The sequence below is a fragment of the Myxine glutinosa genome, chromosome 6 (genome assembly GCF_964187855.1).
Source record: "Myxine glutinosa chromosome 6, kmMyxGlut1.1, whole genome shotgun sequence".
Taxonomy (NCBI): Eukaryota; Metazoa; Chordata; class Myxini; order Myxiniformes; family Myxinidae; genus Myxine; species Myxine glutinosa.
In genome coordinates, this window is record NC_136266.1 from 155,465,655 (window position 1) to 155,488,457 (window position 22,803).

General features: G+C 39.5%; 3 protein-coding genes across 3 annotated transcripts in view; 1 reads left to right on the forward strand and 2 right to left on the reverse strand.

Annotated features, from left to right (window-relative positions):
- Positions 1-6,701, reverse strand: part of LOC137428915 (uncharacterized) — a 177,483-nt gene extending 170,782 nt beyond the window's left edge. The window contains exon 1 of the mRNA XM_068118784.2: positions 6,531-6,701. Within this exon, the coding sequence (XP_067974885.1) occupies positions 6,531-6,563 (33 nt within the window). The 5' untranslated portion in view covers positions 6,564-6,701. The remainder of the gene's footprint in view (positions 1-6,530) is intronic.
- Positions 6,702-8,687: 1,986 nt separating this feature from the next.
- Positions 8,688-10,073, reverse strand: LOC144892533 (uncharacterized). The gene is made up of 2 exons (XM_078779488.1): positions 9,887-10,073; positions 8,688-9,270 (listed from the first exon to the last, which is right to left on the reverse strand). The coding sequence occupies exon 2, from the start codon at positions 9,248-9,250 to the stop codon at positions 8,885-8,887; it is 366 nt and encodes a 121-aa protein (XP_078635614.1). The 5' UTR covers positions 9,251-9,270; positions 9,887-10,073; the 3' UTR covers positions 8,688-8,884.
- Positions 10,074-18,862: 8,789 nt separating this feature from the next.
- GP1BB (glycoprotein Ib platelet subunit beta) lies at positions 18,863-20,852 on the forward strand. The gene is made up of 2 exons (XM_068118809.2): positions 18,863-18,991; positions 19,731-20,852. Exon 2 carries the CDS (start codon positions 19,739-19,741, stop codon positions 20,378-20,380), a length of 642 nt encoding a protein of 213 aa, XP_067974910.1. The 5' UTR covers positions 18,863-18,991; positions 19,731-19,738; the 3' UTR covers positions 20,381-20,852.
- The last annotated feature ends 1,951 nt before the right edge of the window (positions 20,853-22,803 follow it).

The following is a 22,803-nucleotide window of genomic DNA, read 5'->3' on the forward strand; positions in this document are numbered from 1 at the left end:
AGGTTATAACATCACAGCTCGGTGATAACAACACAGCTCGGTTGTAACAACACAGCTAGGTTATAACAACACAACTAGGTTAATACAACACAGCTCGGTTGAAACAACACAGCTAGGATGTAACAACACAGCTTGTTTATAACAACACAGCTGGTTTATAACAACACAGCTCGGGTATAACAACACAACTCGGTTATAACAACACAGCGAGGTTATAACAACACAGCTAGGTTATAACAACACAGCTGGGTTATAACAACACAGCGAGGTTATAACAACACAGCTAGGTTATAACAAAACAGCTAGGTTATAACAACACAGCTAGGTCATAACAACACAGCTAGGTTATAACAACACAGCCAGGTTATAACAACACAGCTTGGTTATGACAACACAGCTAGGTTATAAAAAACACAGCTACGTCATAACAACACAGCTAGGTTATAACAAAACAGCTAGGTTATAACAACACAGCTAGGTCATAACAACACAGCTAGGTTATAACAACACAGCTAGGTTATAACAACACAGCTAGGTTATAACAACACAGCTAGGTTATAAAAAACACAGTTACGTCATAACAACACAGCTCGGTTATGACAACACAGCTAGGTTATAACAAAACAGCTAGGTTATAACAACACAGCTAGGTCATAACAACACAGCTAGGTTATAACAACACAGCTAGGTTATAACAATACAGCTAGGTTATAACATCACAGCTTGGTTATAACAACACAGCTCTGTTGTAACAACACAGCGAGCTCATAACAACACAGCGAGGTTATAACAACACAGCTCGGTTTTAACAACACAGCTAGGTTATAACAACACAGCTCGGTTATAACAACACAGCTAGGTTATAACAACACAGCTCGGTTATAACAACACAGCTCGGTTATAACAACACAGCTCGGTTATAACAACACAGCTCGGTTATAACAACACAGCTATGTTATAACAACACAGCTTGGTTATAACAACACAGCGAGGTGATAACAACACAGCTAGGTTATAACAACACAGCTAGGTTTTAACAACACAGCTCGGTTATAACAACACAGCTAGGTTATAACAACACAGCTAGGTTTTAACAACACAGATAGGTTATAACAACACAGCTCGGTTATAACAACACAGCTAGGTTTTAACAACACAGCTAGGTTTTAACAACACAGCTAGGTTTTAACAACACAGCTAGGTTTTAACAACACAGCTCGGTTATAACAACATAGCTCGGTTATAACAACACAGCTAGGTTTTAACAACACAGCTAGGTTTTAACAACACAGCAAGGTTTTAACAACACAGCTAGGTTTTAACAACACAGCTAGGTTTTAACAACACAGCTCGGTTATAACAACACAGCGAGGTTATAACAACACAGCTAGGTTATAACAACACAGCTGGGTTATAACAACACAGCGAGGTTATAACAACACAGCTAGGTTATAACAAAACAGCTAGGTTATAACAACACAGCTAGGTCATAACAACACAGCTAGGTTATAACAACACAGCCAGGTTATAACAACACAGCTTGGTTATGACAACACAGCTAGGTTATAAAAAACACAGCTACGTCATAACAACACAGCTAGGTTATAACAAAACAGCTAGGTTATAACAACACAGCTAGGTCATAACAACACAGCTAGGTTATAACAACACAGCTAGGTTATAACAACACAGCTAGGTTATAACAACACAGCTAGGTTATAAAAAACACAGTTACGTCATAACAACACAGCTCGGTTATGACAACACAGCTAGGTTATAACAAAACAGCTAGGTTATAACAACACAGCTAGGTCATAACAACACAGCTAGGTTATAACAACACAGCTAGGTTATAACAATACAGCTAGGTTATAACATCACAGCTTGGTTATAAAAACACAGCTCTGTTGTAACAACACAGCGAGCTCATAACAACACAGCTAGGTTATAACAACACAGCTCGGTTTTAACAACACAGCTAGGTTATAACAACATAGCTTGGTTATAACAACACAGCTAGGTTATAACAACACAGCTCGGTTATAACAACACAGCTAGGTTATAACAACACAGCTAGGTTATAACAACACAGCTCGGTTATAACAACACAGCTAGGTTATAACAACACAGCTCGGTTATAACAACACAGCTCGGTTATAACAACACAGCTCGGTTATAACAACACAGCTCGGTTATAACAACACAGCTCGGTTATAACAACACAGCTCGGTTATAACAACACAGCTCGGTTATAACAACACAGCTATGTTATAACAACACAGCTTGGTTATAACAACACAGCGAGGTGATAACAACACAGCTAGGTTATAACAACACAGCTAGGTTTTAACAACACAGCTCGGTTATAACAACACAGCTAGGTTATAACAACACAGCTAGGTTTTAACAACACAGCTAGGTTATAACAACACAGCTCGGTTATAACAACACAGCTAGGTTTTAACAACACAGCTAGGTTTTAACAACACAGCTAGGTTTTAACAACACAGCTAGGTTTTAACAACACAGCTCGGTTATAACAACATAGCTCGGTTATAACAACACAGCTAGGTTTTAACAACACAGCTTGGTTTTAACAACACAGCAAGGTTTTAACAACACAGCTAGGTTTTAACAACACAGCTAGGTTTTAACAACACAGCTCGGTTTTAACAACACAGCTAGGTTTTAACAACACAGCTAGGTTTTAACAACACAGCTCGGTTAAATCAGCACAGCTCGGTTTTAACAACACAGCTAGGTTATAACAACACAGCTCGGTTATAACAACACAGCTAGGTTATAACAACAGAGCTAGGTTTTAACAACACAGCTAGGTTATAACAACACAGCTCGGTTATAACAACACAGCTCGGTTTTAACAACACAGCTAGGTTTTAACAACACAGCTAGGTTTTAACAACACAGCTCGGTTATAACAACACAGCTAGGTTTTAACAACACAGCTCGGTTAAATCAGCACAGCTCGGTTATAACAACACAGCTAGGTTTTAACAACACAGCTCGGTTATAACAACACAGCTCGGTTATAACAACACAGCTAGGTTTTAACAACACAGCTAGGTTTTAACAACACAGCTAGGTTTTAACAACACAGCTAGGTTTTAACAACACAGCTCGGTTAAATCAGCACAGCTCGGTTATAACAACACAGCTAGGTTTTAACAACACAGCTCGGTTAAATCAGCACAGCTCGGTTATAACAACACAGCTAGGTTTTAACAACACAGCTCGGTTATAACAACACAGCTAGGTTTTAACAACACAGCTCGGTTAAATCAGCACAGCTCAGTTATAACAACACAGCTAGGTTTTAACACAGCTCGGTTATAACAACACAGCTCGGTTTTAACAACACAGCTAGGTTTTAACAACACAGCTAGGTTATAACAACACAGCTAGGTTTTAACAACACAGCTAGGTTTTAACAACACAGCTAGGTTTTAACAATACAGCTCGGTTAAATCAGCACAGCTCGGTTAAATCAGCACAGCTCGGTTATAACAACGCAGCTAGGTTTTAACAACACAGCTCGGTTATAACAACACAGCTCGGTTATAACAACACAGCTAGGTTTTAACAACACAGCTCGGTTAAATCAGCACAGCTCGGTTATAACAACACAGCTAGATTTTAACAACACAGCTCGGTTAAATCAGCACAGCTCGGTTATAACAACGCAGCTAGGTTTTAACAACACAGCTCGGTTATAACAACACAGCTCGGCTTTAACAACACAGCTAGGTTTTAACAACACAGCTAGGTTATAACAACACAGCTAGGTTTTAACAACACAGCTAGGTTATAACAACACAGCTCGGTTATAACAACACAGCTAGGTTTTAACAACACAGCTAGGTTATAACAACACAGCTCGGTTATAACAACACAGCTAGGTTTTAACAACACAGCTCGGTTAAATCAGCACAGCTCGGTTATAACAACACAGCTAGGTTTTAACAACACAGCTCGGTTAAATCAGCACAGCTCGGTTTTAACAACACAGCTAGGTTTTAACAACACAGCTCGGTTATAACAACACAGCTCGGTTATATCAACACAGCTAGGTTATATCAACACAGCTAGGTTTTAACAACACAGCTAGGTTTTAACAACACAGCTCGGTTATAACAACACAGCTCGGTTATAACAAGACAGCTCGGTTATATCAACACAGCGAGGTTTTAACAACACAGCTAGGTTTTAACAACACAGCTAGGTTATAACAACACAGCTAGGTTTTAACAACACAGCTAGGTTTTAACAACACAGCTAGGTTTTAACAACACAGCTCGGTTAAATCAGCACAGCTCGGTTAAATCAGCACAGCTCGGTTATAACAACGCAGCTAGGTTTTAACAACACAGCTCGGTTATAACAACACAGCTCGGTTATAACAACACAGCTAGGTTTTAACAACACAGCTCGGTTAAATCAGCACAGCTTGGTTATAACAACACAGCTAGATTTTAACAACACAGCTCGGTTAAATCAGCACAGCTCGGTTATAACAACGCAGCTAGGTTTTAACAACACAGCTCGGTTATAACAACACAGCTCGGCTTTAACAACACAGCTAGGTTTTAACAACACAGCTAGGTTATAACAACACAGCTAGGTTTTAACAACACAGCTAGGTTATAACAACACAGCTCGGTTATAACAACACAGCTAGGTTTTAACAACACAGCTAGGTTATAACAACACAGCTCGGTTATAACAACACAGCTAGGTTTTAACAACACAGCTCGGTTAAATCAGCACAGCTCGGTTATAACAACACAGCTAGGTTTTAACAACACAGCTCGGTTAAATCAGCACAGCTCGGTTTTAACAACACAGCTAGGTTTTAACAACACAGCTCGGTTATAACAACACAGCTCGGTTCTATCAACAGCTAGGTTATATCAACACAGCGAGGTTTTAACAACACAGCTAGGTTATAACAACACAGCTAGGTTTTAACAACACAGCTCGGTTATATCAACACAGCTAGGTTTTAACAACACAGCTCGGTTATAACAACACAGCCAGGTTATAACAACACAGCTCGGTTATATCAACACAGCTAGGTTTTAACAACACAGCTAGGTTATCACAACACAGCTAGGTTATAACAACACAGCTAGGTTATAACAACCCAGCTAGGTTATAACAACACAGCTCGGTTATAACAACACAGCTCGGTTATATCAACACAGCTAGGTTATAACAACCCAGCTAGGTTATAACAACACAGCTCGGTTATAACAACACAGCTCGGTTATATCAACACAGCTAGGTTATATCAACACAGCTAGGTTTTAACAACACAGCTAGGTTTTAAAAACACAGGTCGGTTATAACAACACAGCTCGGTTATAAAAACACAGCTCGGTTATAACAACACAGCTCGGTTATAACAACACAGCTAGGTTTTAACAACACAGCTCGGTTATAACAACACAGCTAGGTTTTAACAACACAGCTCGGTTATATCAACACAGCGAGGTTTTAACAACACAGCTAGGTTATAACAACACAGCTAGGTTTTAACAACACAGCTCGGTTATATCAACACAGCTCGGTTATATCAACACAGCTCGGTTATAACAACACAGCTCGGTTATAACAACACAGCTCGGTTATATCAACACAGCTAGGTTTTAACAACACAGCTAGGTTATATCAACACAGCTAGGTTATAACAACACAGCTCGGTTATATCAACACAGCTAGGTTATAACAACACAGCTGTTATAACACAGCTCGGTTATAACAACACAGCTCGGTTATAACAACACAGCTCGGTTATATCAACACAGCTCGGTTATAACAACACAGCTCGGTTATAACAACACAGCTCGGTTATAACAACACAGCTCGGTTATATCAACACAGCTCGGTTATAACAACACAGCTCGGTTATAACAACACAGCTCGGTTATAACAACACAGCTCGGTTATAACAACACAGCTCGGTTATAACAACACAGCTCGGTTATAACAACACAGCTCGGTTATAACAACACAGCTCGGTTATAACAACACAGCTCGGTTATAACAACACAGCTCGGTTATAACAACACAGCTCGGGTCCTGGTGTTCGTTGAAGATGCAAATGTGAACAAAACATGAAAGCTTCGAAATCACTGCACATTCCGTTAGTTCCACATTCCAAACGTATTGTATTTTTGCCTCCACAAGTGCAAACCAATGACGAACTTACAAAAGTGTAACTTTAATTTAACTGTAAGTTAATTCGGTGGAGTAAAAAAAAAAAAATGATATTTTAACGTTTCGATTGAGGTAACTTATCCGCACGGAAAACGTCACGACCCGAAATGAAAGCAACGATAATGGCGGATCGATAATCCAGTCTCAGTTTCTACACAAAAGTGTCGCGCAAAGACAACGGGACAAGTCTTCGACATTATTGTTGGAAGTTACAACGTGTTGGTGCAAACGCGCGGCCCTGTGGCGCCAACTCGGCTCCGACCGAAAGGGGACAAAGCAGCCTCCTGGCGTACCTGGTACAAATAGCTTATCCAGTTTGCGTCCATTTTTGAATGGTTGTGTTTGTCTCCAGTTGTTTCGCCTTCGTTCGCCGCTCAGTCGGCGTCAGGAAAATCCCAGCAAAAAAAAAAAAAAAAAACTCCGCACACAATAAGTCCCAGGCCGACTTCCGGTCCCCTCCGACCCCGAGCACCGGAAGTGCGGCGATGCGGTCCCGTTACACGCTCATTATTATTAATATATTTTCAATACTCCGGTGGTTCTTCACCACAGGGTTTATGATAATATTATCCTCCGTGCAGAATACAGAGTTATAACTCCAAAGTGATGTTTTAATATTAATAATGGCATTCGCGATCACATACTCAAGCGTCGGACTTGTCGCGATTGGTGTTACTGCGATTAATTTAAAACAGCCAAGTAGAGTTATAAAATTATGTCTGTTATTCTTAAATTGATCGTTAAACTTCGAGCTTTTTACCTAAAATATTTTACCCTTTATTTAGTTTACTTCCGGCATATTAAGGCGGAACCAGTATTATAGTTGGATTAATTTTCCTCTTCCAACAATACTCATTTATTTATGTAAAATATGACTAACTATTTTTAAACTTAAATGACGTCGTATTCGAACATACTTGGATGATCAGAGTTAAAAAAAAATTTTTTGTTAATACACCGCCTAATTGCCAGATCATTTACTCAGATGTACCGTTAGGGCTTATCTCAGGAGAATGATATCAACAATAGTGTAGCAGCATAGCAAACCTGTTGTGCATTTTGTGATACAAGCACCAAATTTGGCACAAATGTACATTAATATGTTGCGAACATTTTCAGATATTGGGCCACTTGAAATTCTCTCTTTATGTCCGCCATATTGGATTTCAAAATGGCCGCCACTTGAAATCTACATTTGCTATTATCTCTGGACGTAATGCAGCTATTGACTTGATTCTGGTATCTAAATGTATGTTTTTGGGGGCAAGGAATCCAATGGTACCAATTTCAACTTAATATTATCTATCACAGTCTGTTATATAATTTTATTTGGAAATTATCTAGGCAAATACTGGATTCAACACAATACTTTGAAAAGAATGTCTTAGTTCTGTAAATGTCTTAGGTATAATACTGACATGCTACATGGTCTAGTATTTGAGGCTAGGTGTACTGGTATCTGAGGCTAGGTATATACCGGTACTGACGATATGTGTACATAAACAGTGTCATGTTAACAAGTTCAGCATTGCCACAAGTACATGTATGTTGTTGACTCATCGTCATGTGCAGTCCCCTTCACACACACAGAGGGCTGTGCACTGAAGGGCAGCCCATCTGTGCTGAGAGCTGGAGCACTCTATCATAGGAGATGCTCAGGCCAAGGTGTGACAGTCTGTCGACCAATTCCTTCTTGCGTGTATGAGCATGCAGCATCATCCCTATGTATATTGGAAGTGGGGTCTCCTGTGCAACACTGTGCCTGACACTGGTGGATGATGTGGTGCCACGTGTTCGCTTGTGTTTGATGCTGTTGAACTTCAGTATCTGAGCTGTGGCAATTGCTGCAGGGTTAGTGTCTGCCATCTGTTCCTTGATGCTGGGTCCCTCTAGGATCATACTGACTAGGGCAAGCAGCAACGGTGGCACAGATTCTTCTTGACATACTTCAGGGAATCCTGTGAAGGGCTTGGCTTCTCCAAACATGTGACGGCGAACAATCTGTGCAGCATGGGCAAGATGGACTGCATCACTATCACTGTCCAGCTCGCAGGCTTTGGCAAGAGCAGCACCGACATCTTCTTCAAATGCCATCAGGATGTCTCTCCCCTTGGTGTGTGCCCGCATGTCAGGAAACTGAGCCAACAGTCTCTGTTTCAGTCGTGTGGAGTGGACTCTCGTGTCGAGCTGGACTCCTAGCTGTTCCATTCTGGACTGATAGAACTGGACAAGGTCAGCCAATCTGAATACTGGTGCCGTCTCCTCATCTTGTCTGGTTTCTTCAATGTAGAGGACGAGTTCAGCGAAAACAACTGCCGACATTGCTCGCTCTTGTTTTGTGTCCTGTGATCCTGTTGACTGGGCCTTTCTTGTGCGATTGTAAAGTCCTATCAAGCACCGTGGGTGATACTGGGCGTCCAACGCTATCATGTCCCCACCACTGAGACGGCCCAGCAGTTCTGTATCACCAAGAAGGGTTGCACAGGCACGCACCCGTTTGTCCATTTGGAATGTTGCAGCTTTCCGAAGACTGTCAGCCCCAGCAGGTTGTTCACAGAAGAAACAATTTTCTGGGACCTTCTTCTCTGTACTCGATGAGCGTGAATGTAACCTGGTGCGTTTGCATGCAGCTTGTTCCTCATCGCTCTCACATTCTTTCTTGAGTGCTCTTTTGTGCTCTCTGCAGTTTGGTGTTGTTGTACTGGAGCCTGCGTGTCTGATGATATTTTGCACCGTGTGCAACCATCGCAGCTTCAATGCCATGACCATCATCGAGTCTTTCCAGGTGAAATGATCCTGGAAGCTCTCCAAGTTCACTGAATTTGACCAAGTTCTCTGCGAGTGAACTGTACCCACTCCCAATGCCTTTTCTCTTTGATTGGTCAGGTTTGGTCAGTGTCTCCGTCTTGTCCTCTTGACATATAAGGCATAACTTCCAGTCAGTTGTGGTGAGGTGCTGTGATGTTGATGGTGAAGTTCGCTCAACATCAGCTAGTCTGAAGCTCTTGGACATGGTGGAACTGTCTTCTGAATCTGCAACGATACAATGATATAATGTTAACATTTTGTTATATACGTATATAATAGAGGGGTTTCCTCCGCCATACTAATGGAGAGGAGGATAATTCCTCTATATCGTAGAGCATTTAGCTTGGCACACTTAGGGAATTAGTTTTGTGAGATTATGCCGGAATTAAATTTTCACCCATACCGGAGGCAAGAAGAGAAATAAAATCACATGAGATTCTTTAGTTAAAAAATATTCCCAAATTTATTGAATATTTACAAAACATTTGAATTCATAAATTCTTACAATATTTACACAGCCAAGATTTAAATATAAATCAGTCTAAACTCTTATTAGGTTGGACAGTACATTTTCCAGACATACCCCGTTCTGTTAATTACAGCCTTCGTGTTAAATTCAGAACATGTCAAAACTGTCAGTGTGGAATACACACTTCACTCAAAATACTACTTTATATAAAACATTTCTAATTTAAAGCCTTATAGTAAGAATTTCAGATAAACCCCAAAAAAGTAAGACCAGGTTGGCTATTAGACAACCTGCCTCTGTCGTGCCCACCAGACAAGTGGTTTTAGCCAGCACACATGTGTATCAGGTAAGCGTGTGCTGAGTACATCATACCTGAACAACTCAGTGAGGCAGAACACAGCAGTGCACACCAGGGTGACCCCTTCAGTGCATAAACCAATTAACCTGTCCACTGCAGGGCATATAGAAATGAAGTTATTTTCTGCATATAATAATAATATAAGTTCAGTTCTATATAACAATTTCTGTTATCACCACTACCACTACAACTACCACTACTACAAGCTTTGTCTGGAATTTTGTGGACTAACAGACAAACAGACATACAGACAAGCTGGGATCAAAACATTACCTCCTTCCACCATTGAGTGTAGAGGTAAACATCATGGAAATTATATCATGCCCTAGATTTAATTCATGCTTACCCGTGTATTTGCTTCACTGGTTCACAAGGTCTTTTGCATACATGTAATTCAGACTCTCGTCTTCATTGCTGACCACACAATGTTGTCTAGCTGAGCCCAGATTGTATGTAATTAACTCATTTATGTGGAGTCACAAGGTGATTTAAACACAGCCACACACAAAGAACACAGTTGATGTGGGTCAACACACATGCAGCCTCTCTACTCTTTTATTTGGGTCAGGGCTGTGATTAAAGACATGTAGTGGAGTCATGTTTGTAAACATTGTTAAAGACATGCTACAGTGCATTGTTAAGGAAACAAGACAGATGGAAGCCTATACAAGAAATTTCTGTACTCTAGAAACACAAAAGATGGCTTAAAGGGTCTAGGAAAAGGGGATTATGCATGTTTGGTATTTATTGACAATATGAATGTAATGTTACATAAAATATGCATATGAAAAACACAAATGAATGGGTCACTTTGTTTCCTAATGGGATATGAATTTATATTTTAGACTGCCAGTATATATGAGCTTGTCTGAGTTGTTACTAGTGATTTAGTATAGTTTTTTTATTTATTTATATTTACAGAACTAAGACATTCTTTTCAAAGTATTGTGTTGAATCCAATATTTGCCTAGATAATTTCCAAATAAAATTATATAACAGACTGTGATAGATAATATTAAGTTGAAATTGGTACCATTGGATTCCTTGCCCCCAAAAACATACATTTAGATACCAGAATCAAGTCAATAGCTGCATTACGTCCAGAGATAATAGCAAATGTAGATTTCAAGTGGCGGCCATTTTGAAATCCAATATGGCGGACATAAAGAGAGAATTTCAAGTGGCCCAATATCTGAAAATGTTCGCAACATATTAATGTACATTTGTGCCAAATTTGGTGCTTGTATCACAAAATGCACAATTCTTTTGAATATTTGGGCTAAGCCGCCCCACTAGTGGAAAACGTTGCTGCACATCGATGAACTCTCAATGCCGTCATTCCCAAACGCTGGAATATTTAAGCTGTTTCCAAAATGTTATATTTGCGTCATAAACTTGTTAGGCCAGTCGCCGTTAACAAAACAATTTCACCTTTAAAAACCGATCGCCATTTCTGCCTCTCATTTCGTCAGGACAAACAGTCGGTACATCGGAACGATTACGAGTTGGCGTCTTTGGGGGGAGGGCAGGTGGAGTCGAAAAATAATGATAAACTTCAATTTTACGATCGGTCTTCCTTGTACTTGTCGTAAAGTGATTGAAAGTAAATGTAAAAAAAAAATACTCTCGAGTAAAGTTATTTAAATTAAAGTAAAGTTCTGGATTTCCTTCTTCGAGGGAAAATATTTAAAGAAAAAGGAAACTTTACGTTGACGGTGGAATTACGGTGCGCACACCTGCATGTTACCTGCATGCCCAGCTTTGTATTTCCCTGGAGACAGACGTTGATTAATGTCTCAGTTACAGGTGTGATCTCGTTGGCTGAAAACGTCATATACCTGATGACTGACTATACGTAGGTGTGTGTCCGTTACCAAGCAACGAGCTATCGCTTGACAAAACAGCCGGTCATTGTCAACGTCTGAAACAGTTACGTTGGAATGATACCTTGAGCCACTTGGCGAGCGTTCTACAACATACCTGGTAACTGAACACACCCCAGGCAGGTATCTAAACCCAGGCCGGTAACTGTACACCCCCCCTGGCTTGTAACTGAACACCCCCCCCCCCCCTGGCTGGTAACTGAACCCCCCCTCCCCCCCCCCTGCCTGGTAACTGAACACACCTCAGGCTGGTACCTGAACAACCCCCAGGCTGGTAACTTAACACCCCCCAGGCTGGTAACTGAACACACCCAAGGCTGGTATCTAAACCCAGGCTGGTAAGTGAACACCCCCCTGGCTGGTAACTGAACACACCCCAGGCTGGTATCTAAACCCAGGCTAGTAACTGAACACCCCCCTGGCTGGTAACTGAAACACTCCAGGCTGGTAAAAGAACACACCCCAGGCTGGCAACGCAACACACCCTTGACTGTTAACTGAAACACTCCAGGCTGGTATCTAAACCCAGGCTGGTAACTGAACACACCCCAGGCTAGCAACGCAACACACCCCTGACTCGTAACTGAAACACTCCAGGCTGGTATCTAAACCCAGGCTGGTAACGGAACACACACCAGACTGGTAACTGAACACACCCCAGGCTGGTAACTGAACACACACCAGGCTGGTAACTGAACACACCCCAGGCTGGTAACTGAACAACCCTCAGGCTGGTAACTGAACACACACCAGGCTGGTATCTAACCCCAGGCTGGTAACTGAACACACCCCTGGCTGGTAACTGAAACACTCCAGGCTGGTAAAAGAACACACCCCAGTCTGGTAACTGAACACACCCCAGGCTGGCAACGCAACACACCCCTGGCTGGTAACTGAAACACTCCAGGCTGGTAAAAGAACACACCCCAGGCTGGCAACGCAACACACCCCTGACTGGTAACTGAAACACTCCAGGCTGGTATCTAAACCCAGGCTGGTAACTGAACACACACCAGACTGGTAACTGAACACACCCCAGGCCAACAACGCAACACACCCCTGACTCATAACTGAAACACTCCAGGCTGGTATCTAAACCCAGGCTGGTAACTGAACACACACCAGACTGGTACCTGAACACACCCCAAGCTGGTAACTGAACACCCCCCTGGCTGGTAACTGAAACACTCCAGGCTGGTAAAAGAACACACCCCAGTCTGGTAACTGAACACACCCCAGGCTGGCAACGCAACACACCCCTGACTGGTAACTGAACACACCCTAGGCTGGTATCTAAACCCAGGCTGGTAACTGAACACCTCCCTGGCTGGTAACTGAACACACCTTGGGCTGGTAACTGATCACCCTCCAGGCTGGTAACTGATCACACTCCAGGCTGGTAACTGATCACACTCCAGGCTGGTAACTGAACACCCCCCTGGCTGGTAACTGAACACACCCCAGCCTGGTAAAAGAACACACCCGTCTGGTAACTGAACACACCCCAGGCTGGCAACGCAACACACCCCTGACTGGTAACTGAAACACTCCAGACTGATATCTAAACCCAGGCTGGTAACTGAACACCTCCCTGGCTGGTAACTGAACACACCTTGGGCTGGTAACTGATCACCCTCCAGGCTGGTAACTGACCACACCTAGGTAACTAGGTATTTGCTTTCTTCTCTGAAACTACACACAGTTTTGATGAAACGTGGCCACAACCTTCATCGCCCGTGATGTACTAAAGTTTGTTCACGGTATTTAAGAAAAATCAGGGGTTTGCCCCCCACAATAGGTATTTACTTTCTTCTCCTTACATATTTTATGGGTCATCCACACCTACCAGTAATTCCCTGGTCCTACCAGGTGAGCCCAGGGCCATTGCCTCTATATTTATTGTCATGTCCTATCATTTTTTTCATACCGTTTCACATTCTCTTTTCTAAATTGATGTTCAATCACATCTGCAGGTTCTTTCTTTCGGCGAGCAACAGATTTTCTTTATTATCCCCACGCTTTATAAAAACGGGCGGATATTGTAATTGGCTCCGTCTGTCCGTCCGTCCGTCACGATATCTTCTAAAAACTAAACGGTTGGACAGAAACTTGAGAGTTATGATCACCAACATGGCGAAAAGGTGCGATGGCGGTGTCATTCTGGCCCCGCCCCCTGGGGGTCTGAGGTGGGGGGTCAAAAGGTCAAATACCAAAAAATGCAATTACAGGCAACTTTTCAAACAAAACTTTGTATATGCAATCAACATTGGGGAACCCATGAAATGTGTCACGATTTTTGGGATCTGATCTGACACCCGGTTCATATCCCAAGGTTGCGAGCTTGGGGTCACATAGGTCAAAACAGAAGATTTTTCTTAACTCAAAATTTGACACTGGGTCATTCCTGGTGGAACTTTTTGCCATCTTTAAATCAACTTTGCTGAAGATGGGAAGTGTGGGTATTTGGTGCCTACCACTACCACTAGATGGCGCTTGTGGACCTACATTCTGTGCAGACAAGCAGACAGACAGGCAGAAAAACAAACAAACGGACCCACAGGCAATGCTGTCTCATCTCGTGAGGGTAGTGTAAATATATAATTCAAAGTGGTGTGTTGGCAGAGAGGGTAACGTGTTTAAAAATAAATAAATAATTCAAACTTGTGTGTTGGTGGTGGAGATAGAAACGTGTTTAGAAATAAATAAATAATTCAAAGTTGTGTGTTGGTAGTGGAGATAGAAACGTGTTTATAAATAAATAAATAATTCAAAGTTGTGTGTTGGTCGTGGAGATAGAAACGTGTTTATAAATAAATAAATAATTCAAAGTTGTGTGTTGGTAGTGGAGATAGAAACGTGTTTAGAAATAAATAAATAATTCAAAGTTGTGTGTTGGTAGTGGAGATAGAAACGTGTTTAGAAATAAATAAATAATTCAAAGTTGTGTGTTGGTAGTGGAGATAGAAACGTGTTTAGAAATAAATAAATAATTCAAAGTTGTGTGTTGGTAGTGGAGATAGAAACGTGTTTAGAAATAAATAAATAATTCAAAGTTGTGTGTTGGTCGTGGAGACAGAAACGTGTTTATAAATAAATAAATAATTCAAAGTTGTGTGTTGGTCGTGGAGATAGAAACGTGTTTATAAATAAATAAATAATTTAAAGTTGTGTGTTGGTAGTGGAGATAGAAACGTGTTTATAAATAAATAAATAATTCAAAGTTGTGTGTTGGTTGTGGAGACAGAAACGTGTTTATAAATAAATAAATAATTCAAAGTTGTCTGTTGGTTGTGGAGATAGAAACGTGTTCATAAATAAATAAATAATTCAAAGTTGTGTGTTGGTTGTGGAGACAGAAACGTGTTTATAAATAAATAAATAATTCAAAGTTGTGTGTTGGTAGTGGAGATAGAAACGTGTTTATAAATAAATAAGTAATTCAAAGTTGTGTGTTGGTAGTGAAGATAGAAACGTGTTTAGAAATAAATAAATAATTCAAAGTTGTGTGTTGGTAGTGGAGATAGAAACGTGTTTAGAAATAAATAAATAATTCAAAGTTGTGTGTTGGTAGTGAAGATAGAAACGTGTTTAGAAATAAATAAATAATTCAAAGTTGTGTGTTGGTCGTGGAGATAGAAACGTGTTTAGAAATAAATAAATAATTCAAAGTTGTGTGTTGGTCGTGGAGATAGAAACGTGTTTATAAATAAATAAATAATTCAAAGTTGTGTGTTGGTTGTGGAGATAGAAACGTGTTTAGAAATAAATAAATAATTCAAAGTTGTGTGTTGGTAGTGGAGATAGAAACGTGTTTAGAAATAAATAAGTAATTCAAAGTTGTGTGTTGGTCGTGGAGATAGAAACGTGTTTATAAATAAATAAGTAATTCAAAGTTGTGTGTTGGTAGTGGAGATAGAAACGTGTTTAGAAATAAATAAGTAATTCAAAGTTGTGTGTTGGTTGTGGAGACAGAAACGTGTTTATAAATAAATAAGTAATTCAAAGTTGTGTGTTGGTCGTGGAGACAGAAACGTGTTTAGAAATAAATAAATAATTCAAAGTTGTGTGTTGGTTGTGGAGATAGAAACGTGTTTAGAAATAAATAAATAATTCAAAGTTGTGTGTTGGTCGTGAAGATAGAAACGTGTTTAGAAATAAATAAATAATTCAAAGTTGTGTGTTGGTAGTGGAGATAGAAACGTGTTTAGAAATAAATAAATAATTCAAAGTTGTGTGTTGGTAGTGAAGATAGAAACGTTTATAAATAAATAAGTAATTCAAAGTTGTGTGTTGGTAGTGGAGATAGAAACGTGTTTAGAAATAAATAAATAATTCAAAGTTGTGTGTTGGTTGTGGAGACAGAAACGTGTTTATAAATAAATAAATAATTCAAAGTTGTGTGTTGGTAGTGGAGATAGAAACGTGTTTAGAAATAAATAAATAATTCAAAGTTGTGTGTTGGTCGTGGAGATAGAAACGTGTTCATAAATAAATAAATAATTCAAAGTTGTGTGTTGGTAGTGGAGATAGAAACGTGTTCATAAATAAATAAGTAATTTAAAGTTGTGTGTTGGTAGTGGAGATAGAAACGTGTTCATAAATAAATAAGTAATTCAAAGTTGTGTGTTGGTCGTGGAGATAGAAACGTGTTTATAAATAAATAAATAATTTAAAGTTGTGTGTTGGTCGTGGAGATAGAAACGTGTTTATAAATAAATAAATAATTTAAAGTTGTGTGTTGGTAGTGGAGATAGAAACGTGTTCATAAATAAATAAGTAATTCAAAGTTGTGTGTTGGTAGTGGAGATAGAAACGTGTTCATAAATAAATAAGTAATTCAAAGTTGTGTGTTGGTCGTGGAGATAGAAACGTGTTCATAAATAAATAAGTAATTCAAAGTTGTGTGTTGGTCGTGGAGATAGAAACGTGTTTATAAATAAATAAATAATTTAAAGTTGTGTGTTGGTAGTGGAGATAGAAACGTGTTTATAAATAAATAAATAATTCAAAGTTGTGTGTTGGTAGTGTAGATAGAAACGTGTTCATAAATAAATAAGTAATTCAAAGTTGTGTGTTGGTCGTGGAGATAGAAACGTGTTTATAAATAAATAAATAATTTAAAGTTGTGTGTTGGTAGTGGAGATAGAAACGTGTTTATAAATAAATAAATAATTTAAAGTTGTGTGTTGGTAGTGGAGATAGAAACGTGTTCATAAATAAATAAGTAATTCAAAGTTGTGTGTTGGTAGTGGAGATAGAAACGTGTTCATAAATAAATAAGTAATTCAAAGTTGTGTGTTGGTCGTGGAGATAGAAACGTGTTCATAAATAAATAAGTAATTCAAAGTTGTGTGTTGGTCGTGGAGATAGAAACGTGTTTATAAATAAATAAATAATTTAAAGTTGTGTGTTGGTAGTGGAGATAGAAACGTGTTTATAAATAAATAAATAATTCAAAGTTGTGTGTTGGTAGTGTAGATAGAAACGTGTTTATAAATAAATAAATAATTCAAAGTTGTGTGTTGGTAGTGTAGATAGAAACGTGTTTATAAATAAATAAATAATTCAAAGTTGTGTGTTGGTAGTGTAGATAGAAACGTGTTCATAAATAAATAAGTAATTCAAAGTTGTGTGTTGGTCGTGGAGATAGAAACGTGTTTATAAATAAATAAATAATTTAAAGTTGTGTGTTGGTAGTGGAGACAGAAACGTGTTTATAAATAAATAAATAATTCAAAGTTGTGTGTTGGTCGTGGAGATAGAAACGTGTTCATAAATAAATAAGTAATTCAAAGTTGTGTGTTGGTCGTGGAGATAGAAACGTGTTTATAAATAAATAAATAATTTAAAGTTGTGTGTTGGTAGTGGAGATAGAAACGTGTTTATAAATAAATAAATAATTCAAAGTTGTGTGTTGGTAGTGTAGATAGAAACGTGTTCATAAATAAATAAATAATTCAAAGTTGTGTGTTGGTAGTGTAGATAGAAACGTGTTTATAAATAAATAAATAATTCAAAGTTGTGTGTTGGTAGTGTAGATAGAAACGTGTTCATAAATAAATAAGTAATTCAAAGTTGTGTGTTGGTTGTGGAGACAGAAACGTGTTTATAAATAAATAAATAATTCAAAGTTGTGTGTTGGTCGTGGAGATAGAAACGTGTTCATAAATAAATAAGTAATTCAAAGTTGTGTGTTGGTCGTGGAGATAGAAACGTGTTTATAAATAAATAAATAATTTAAAGTTGTGTGTTGGTAGTGGAGATAGAAACGTGTTTATAAATAAATAAATAATTCAAAGTTGTGTGTTGGTAGTGTAGATAGAAACGTGTTTATAAATAAATAAATAATTCAAAGTTGTGTGTTGGTTGTGGAGACAGAAACGTGTTTATAAATAAATAAATAATTCAAAGTTGTGTGTTGGTTGTGGAGATAGAAACGTATACACTGTACAAATAAATGGATATTCCAAGGTTGTAATTAATAGCAAAGTGTACATGAGTAAATGATGGTTCCTGAAAGCCGATACAAAAAATGCTGTACTTGTTGTTTCGTATGAAGCCTGTGGCTGCTGGTTGCATCATTTGTGGACGCATGGCCGTGCCGCTGATGCAGTGCCCCTGTTAACTGTGAGCTGGTACCGACCATTCTGACGACCTCGGAAGGATGACAAGCTACGTCAACCCACCTGGTGTTATTTAACAGCACTACAGGGGCTCAAACTCAATATATATCTCTATCTCTATCTCTCTCTCTAACAAAAAAAAATACCAAAAATTACAAAAAATACCAAAATTTGGCTTCAGCCAAAAAAAACCCAATGTGTCCCATGACTTTTGGCTCTGATCCCAAATTAATTTAACGACATACTATTTGACATAGCCAGATATTATTGCATACATTGGTGAACATGAAAGAAATATGTCCAGTCATTTTCGAGTGGAGGTGCACGGATGGACGGACAGACGAACGGACCCTTAGCTGGGCAAAAAATATGGCAAATCCCCTGTATATGCGATTGACGAACATCCCTTTTACCCCAACTGGAAGCTGGTCCAAGATGGGAGTTGACCGAGCAGAGTTGGGTGAGGGCTTTGCCTGGGTGGGCCAGAGGACACAGTTTTTTTAATCTCGACATTTTGCATTTCCCCTTTTTTATTTGCTTTATATAAACCAAGTAGAACTTCTCCTTTAGAAACCGAGGCAGGAGCGATCGACTGGCCGTGAATCGCTGAAAGGTAATTTGTAATATTTTGAAAATGATGGGTTGACAGGCAGGATGTGTTTAGGGTATTTTTAGGGTGTTTTTAGGTTTCTAATGCCTTAATCTTTGTATTCCCAGCGCACAGCTATACGTTATACCTCCAACGCATTTTAACCTTTTCAGTTTACACTGTCCAATGATACTCCATGTTTTTTTATTTGGGATTCCTCCTCCATATTTTGCACCTTGGAGGAGGTGTGCACACTGCACTTTGAGCTGTCTAATGTGCGTTTGAATCTCCGCTCGGCTATACACCTTACTCTGGTGTTTGACATGTGTACACCCTCCGTCCGAAGGTGGGAATAATTGAGGCCATTCAATAAAAGTCACATTTTGCACCTTCATATTATGGCACATAAATAATATTTTTGTTTTCCTTGCATTTCAAGGGACAACCAGGTTATTAGACACCTACCAGTTTAACCGCAAGGGGCTATGGGATGCTCTCTGTCCGTCCGTCCATCCCACCTGTGGTTTTTCAGACTTTTTTTCCATACCCTTTAACATATTCAACTGAAATTTGGTACCTGGCTCTATTAGGATGAGTTACAGAAGAAGTTCGAGTTTCAGGACATTTAGCCAATTTTTCACAGAGTTAAGTCCTTTTTGGACATCGGTAGGGGACGGGAAAGCCGCAATTGTCACTCTTGTTGTTCTCATTGTAACTCAAGTATCAAATGTCCAACGAAACGTTCACCGCTTTGTTGTTGCAGGCAACCTGATGGAAATGTCATTCATGCATCTTGCTGGACTGATCTTCCTGGTAACTCTCCATCATTCGCTCGCTTGTCCTGATGGCTGCAACTGCACAGTCACAGACGTCACCTGCTTCAACCGCCCCCATCTCGGCGCTCCCAAAGAATTCCTGAACAAACGCACGGAAACAATCGACCTGACTGACAACAACCTGACCATGATCCCGGATGGTGCGTTCGACGGCCTCATCTCACTCAGGTGGGTCAAAATGGCGGACAACCCCTGGATCTGCGACTGTGACATTTTTTATCTCTACTCCTGGGTCATGAACCAGAACACCGGGATTTCCTACAAGGACCTGCGATGCAGTGCTCCCAAGAACTTGCAAGGACGTCGCATCGAGCTCCTCCTTGAACACGAAATCCTTTCCTCCTGTCCGATCCATGAATGCACTTGGTTAATCGCATCCCACAGCGCGTTGTACTTGCAGGTAGTCGTGCACGCGGTGCTTACAGTGTCCATGTTGTTTTTCCTGGCAATGAAACAAACATCTTTGTACAAGCTGAGAAACAAGGACAATGAATATAACCTGATCGTGAAGAACGCCGTATCCAACACGGAATATGAAGTGCTTGAATCAAAAATATCAGAAAATAAAGATGGATAGTAATTTAAAAATTTAATTTTAAAAAAATATATATATAATTTAAATTCCCATCAAAGCACTCAGGTGAAGATGTTGGGATCCCAAGTTCAAATATCCCATCTACTGTGTGTTTCTCCTCTCTCTCATCTACTGCAACCTCGTCCGCGAGTAGTCTTCGGTCACCATGGGCGCGAGTATGCTCAGGAATAAGAAAAAGGGCATCAAAAACAGACAATCATTTCACCATACAAAAGGAATTGTTAAAAAAAACAACAAAAAACTTGATCTGTTAAAGTCGATTATAATAAATTCAAATTATTACTTTTAGAAAGTTCGATTCAATTTGAAAAAAAAAAACGTTTTCTTGCCAGTTTGATGCTTCAAAAAAGGAAGATTAAGTGTTACCAAAACCAAATAATGTTTCAAATATATTGTGTGCCATACAATGTTAGTCCTTTACTGTTTTAATGTGTCAATAAAGTATATTATGCTATCACTTGTGCTGTGGATTTGATACTGGACAGGTATACTCGTTCGGTACTCTACTGATACCATGTCCTGCAGGCTAAAACTTGCTTTGGGCAAATAATTTCACTGTCATTTCAAATCTTGGTTGAGTGGTCCAACATTTGTTTGTTTTTATCATGAAAGGATTAAAAAAATTGTTTATTTCCTGCGCCACCAGAGGTGGATGAAGGTTATGATTTCACCCCTGTCTATCTGTCTGTCTGTCTATCTGTCTGTCCGTTTGTGAACATAATATCTCAAAAGGTTGTGGACGGATTCAGACCAAATTTGGCAGAGATGTAGCGTATGTGACAAGGACGAAATGATTAGATTTTGGTGAAGATCTGGATTCGGATCCGGTTACTAGAATTTTGAAGAGATTCTTCACCATTGGGAGATAGGGCCAAAAACGATACATAGCAGGATATCTTAAGAAGTTGTGGACGGATTCGGACGAAACTTGGTGGAGAGGTTGGGTGTCTGACGAGGAAGAATCTATTCGATTTTGGTGAAGATCTGAATATGGATTCGGATATGTGAATTATTTAATTTTTTAAGTGATTCTTCACCATTGAGAGATAGGGCCAAAAACGATACATAGCAGGATATCTCAAAAGGTTGTGGACGGATTCGGACGACACTTGGTGGACAGGTTGAATGTTTGACAAGGAAGAATTGATTCAATTTTGGTGAAGATCTGAATATGGATTCGGATATGTGAATTATTTAATTTTTTTAGTGATTCTTCACCATTGAGAGATCGGGCCAAAAACGATACATAGCAGGATATCTCAAAAGGTCGTGGACGGATTTGGACGAAACTTGGTGGACAGGTTGAATGTTTGACAAGGAAGAATTGATTCAATTTTGGTGAAGATCTGAATATGGATTCGGATATGCGAATTATTTAATGTTTTAAGTGATTTTTCACCATTGAGAGATCGGGCCAAAAACGATACATAGCAGGATATCTCAAAAGGTTGTGGACGGATTCGGACGAAACTTGGTGGACCGGTTGGATGTTTGACAAGGAAGAATTGATTCAATTTTGGCGAAGATCTGAATATGGATTCGGATATGCGAATTATTTAATTTTTAAAGTGATTCTTCACCATTCAAAGATAGGGCCAAAAACGATACATAGCAGGATATCTTAAAAAGTTGTGGACGGATTTGGACAAAACTTGGTGGAGAGGTTGGGTGTGTCACAAGGAAAATCGATTCGATTTTGGTGAAGATCTGGATCCAGATCCGGCTAGTAGTGATTCTTCACCATTGAGTGATATGGCCAAAAACGAGGGGGAGATCAGGGTATGAAAGACTGGACCTATGGTGATTCCTGTGATTGATTTCGATCAAATGTGATTCTGTATTGTAATTTTCTGGTCTACTCTGAGATACAAAATGTAAACTGTTTACCTGGCGGAAGGTATGCTCTCTACTGAGTGCCGTTCTCGTTTTTCAAATGTAGTAGTCCAGATGAATGTTCCACAGATGGTGCAAATAAGTGGTCCCACAACTCACTTGTTTACTTTGTTTATCGACTCATCAGTACAAAAGTGATTTAAAAAAAACGACTTTCCATCTTCTTGATGATGATGTATTCAGATTTTGGTCAATTTGATTTGAAAACTTCGAACTGCATTGGAATGAACTCACAAAGACAATTTGGGGCTCCCATCTGCTGGTATTAGTCGGTGGAAATTAAAGATCCCACGGCATCCTTCATGAAGGGAAGGCGAGTTGTCCTGCCCAGACCTCTTGTGTCGGAGTGCTGAGCCATCCAGGTTTGTAACCCGAGCCATGAAACTGCTTCGGCAGCACAGGCGCCCTGCATAGATTCATGGTATATGAATTAATTAAATATTCCAGGTCCATAATGCTTTGTTATCAATGTCACAAAAAAATGCGACACCTTGCATCAGAAAAAAGCTGCA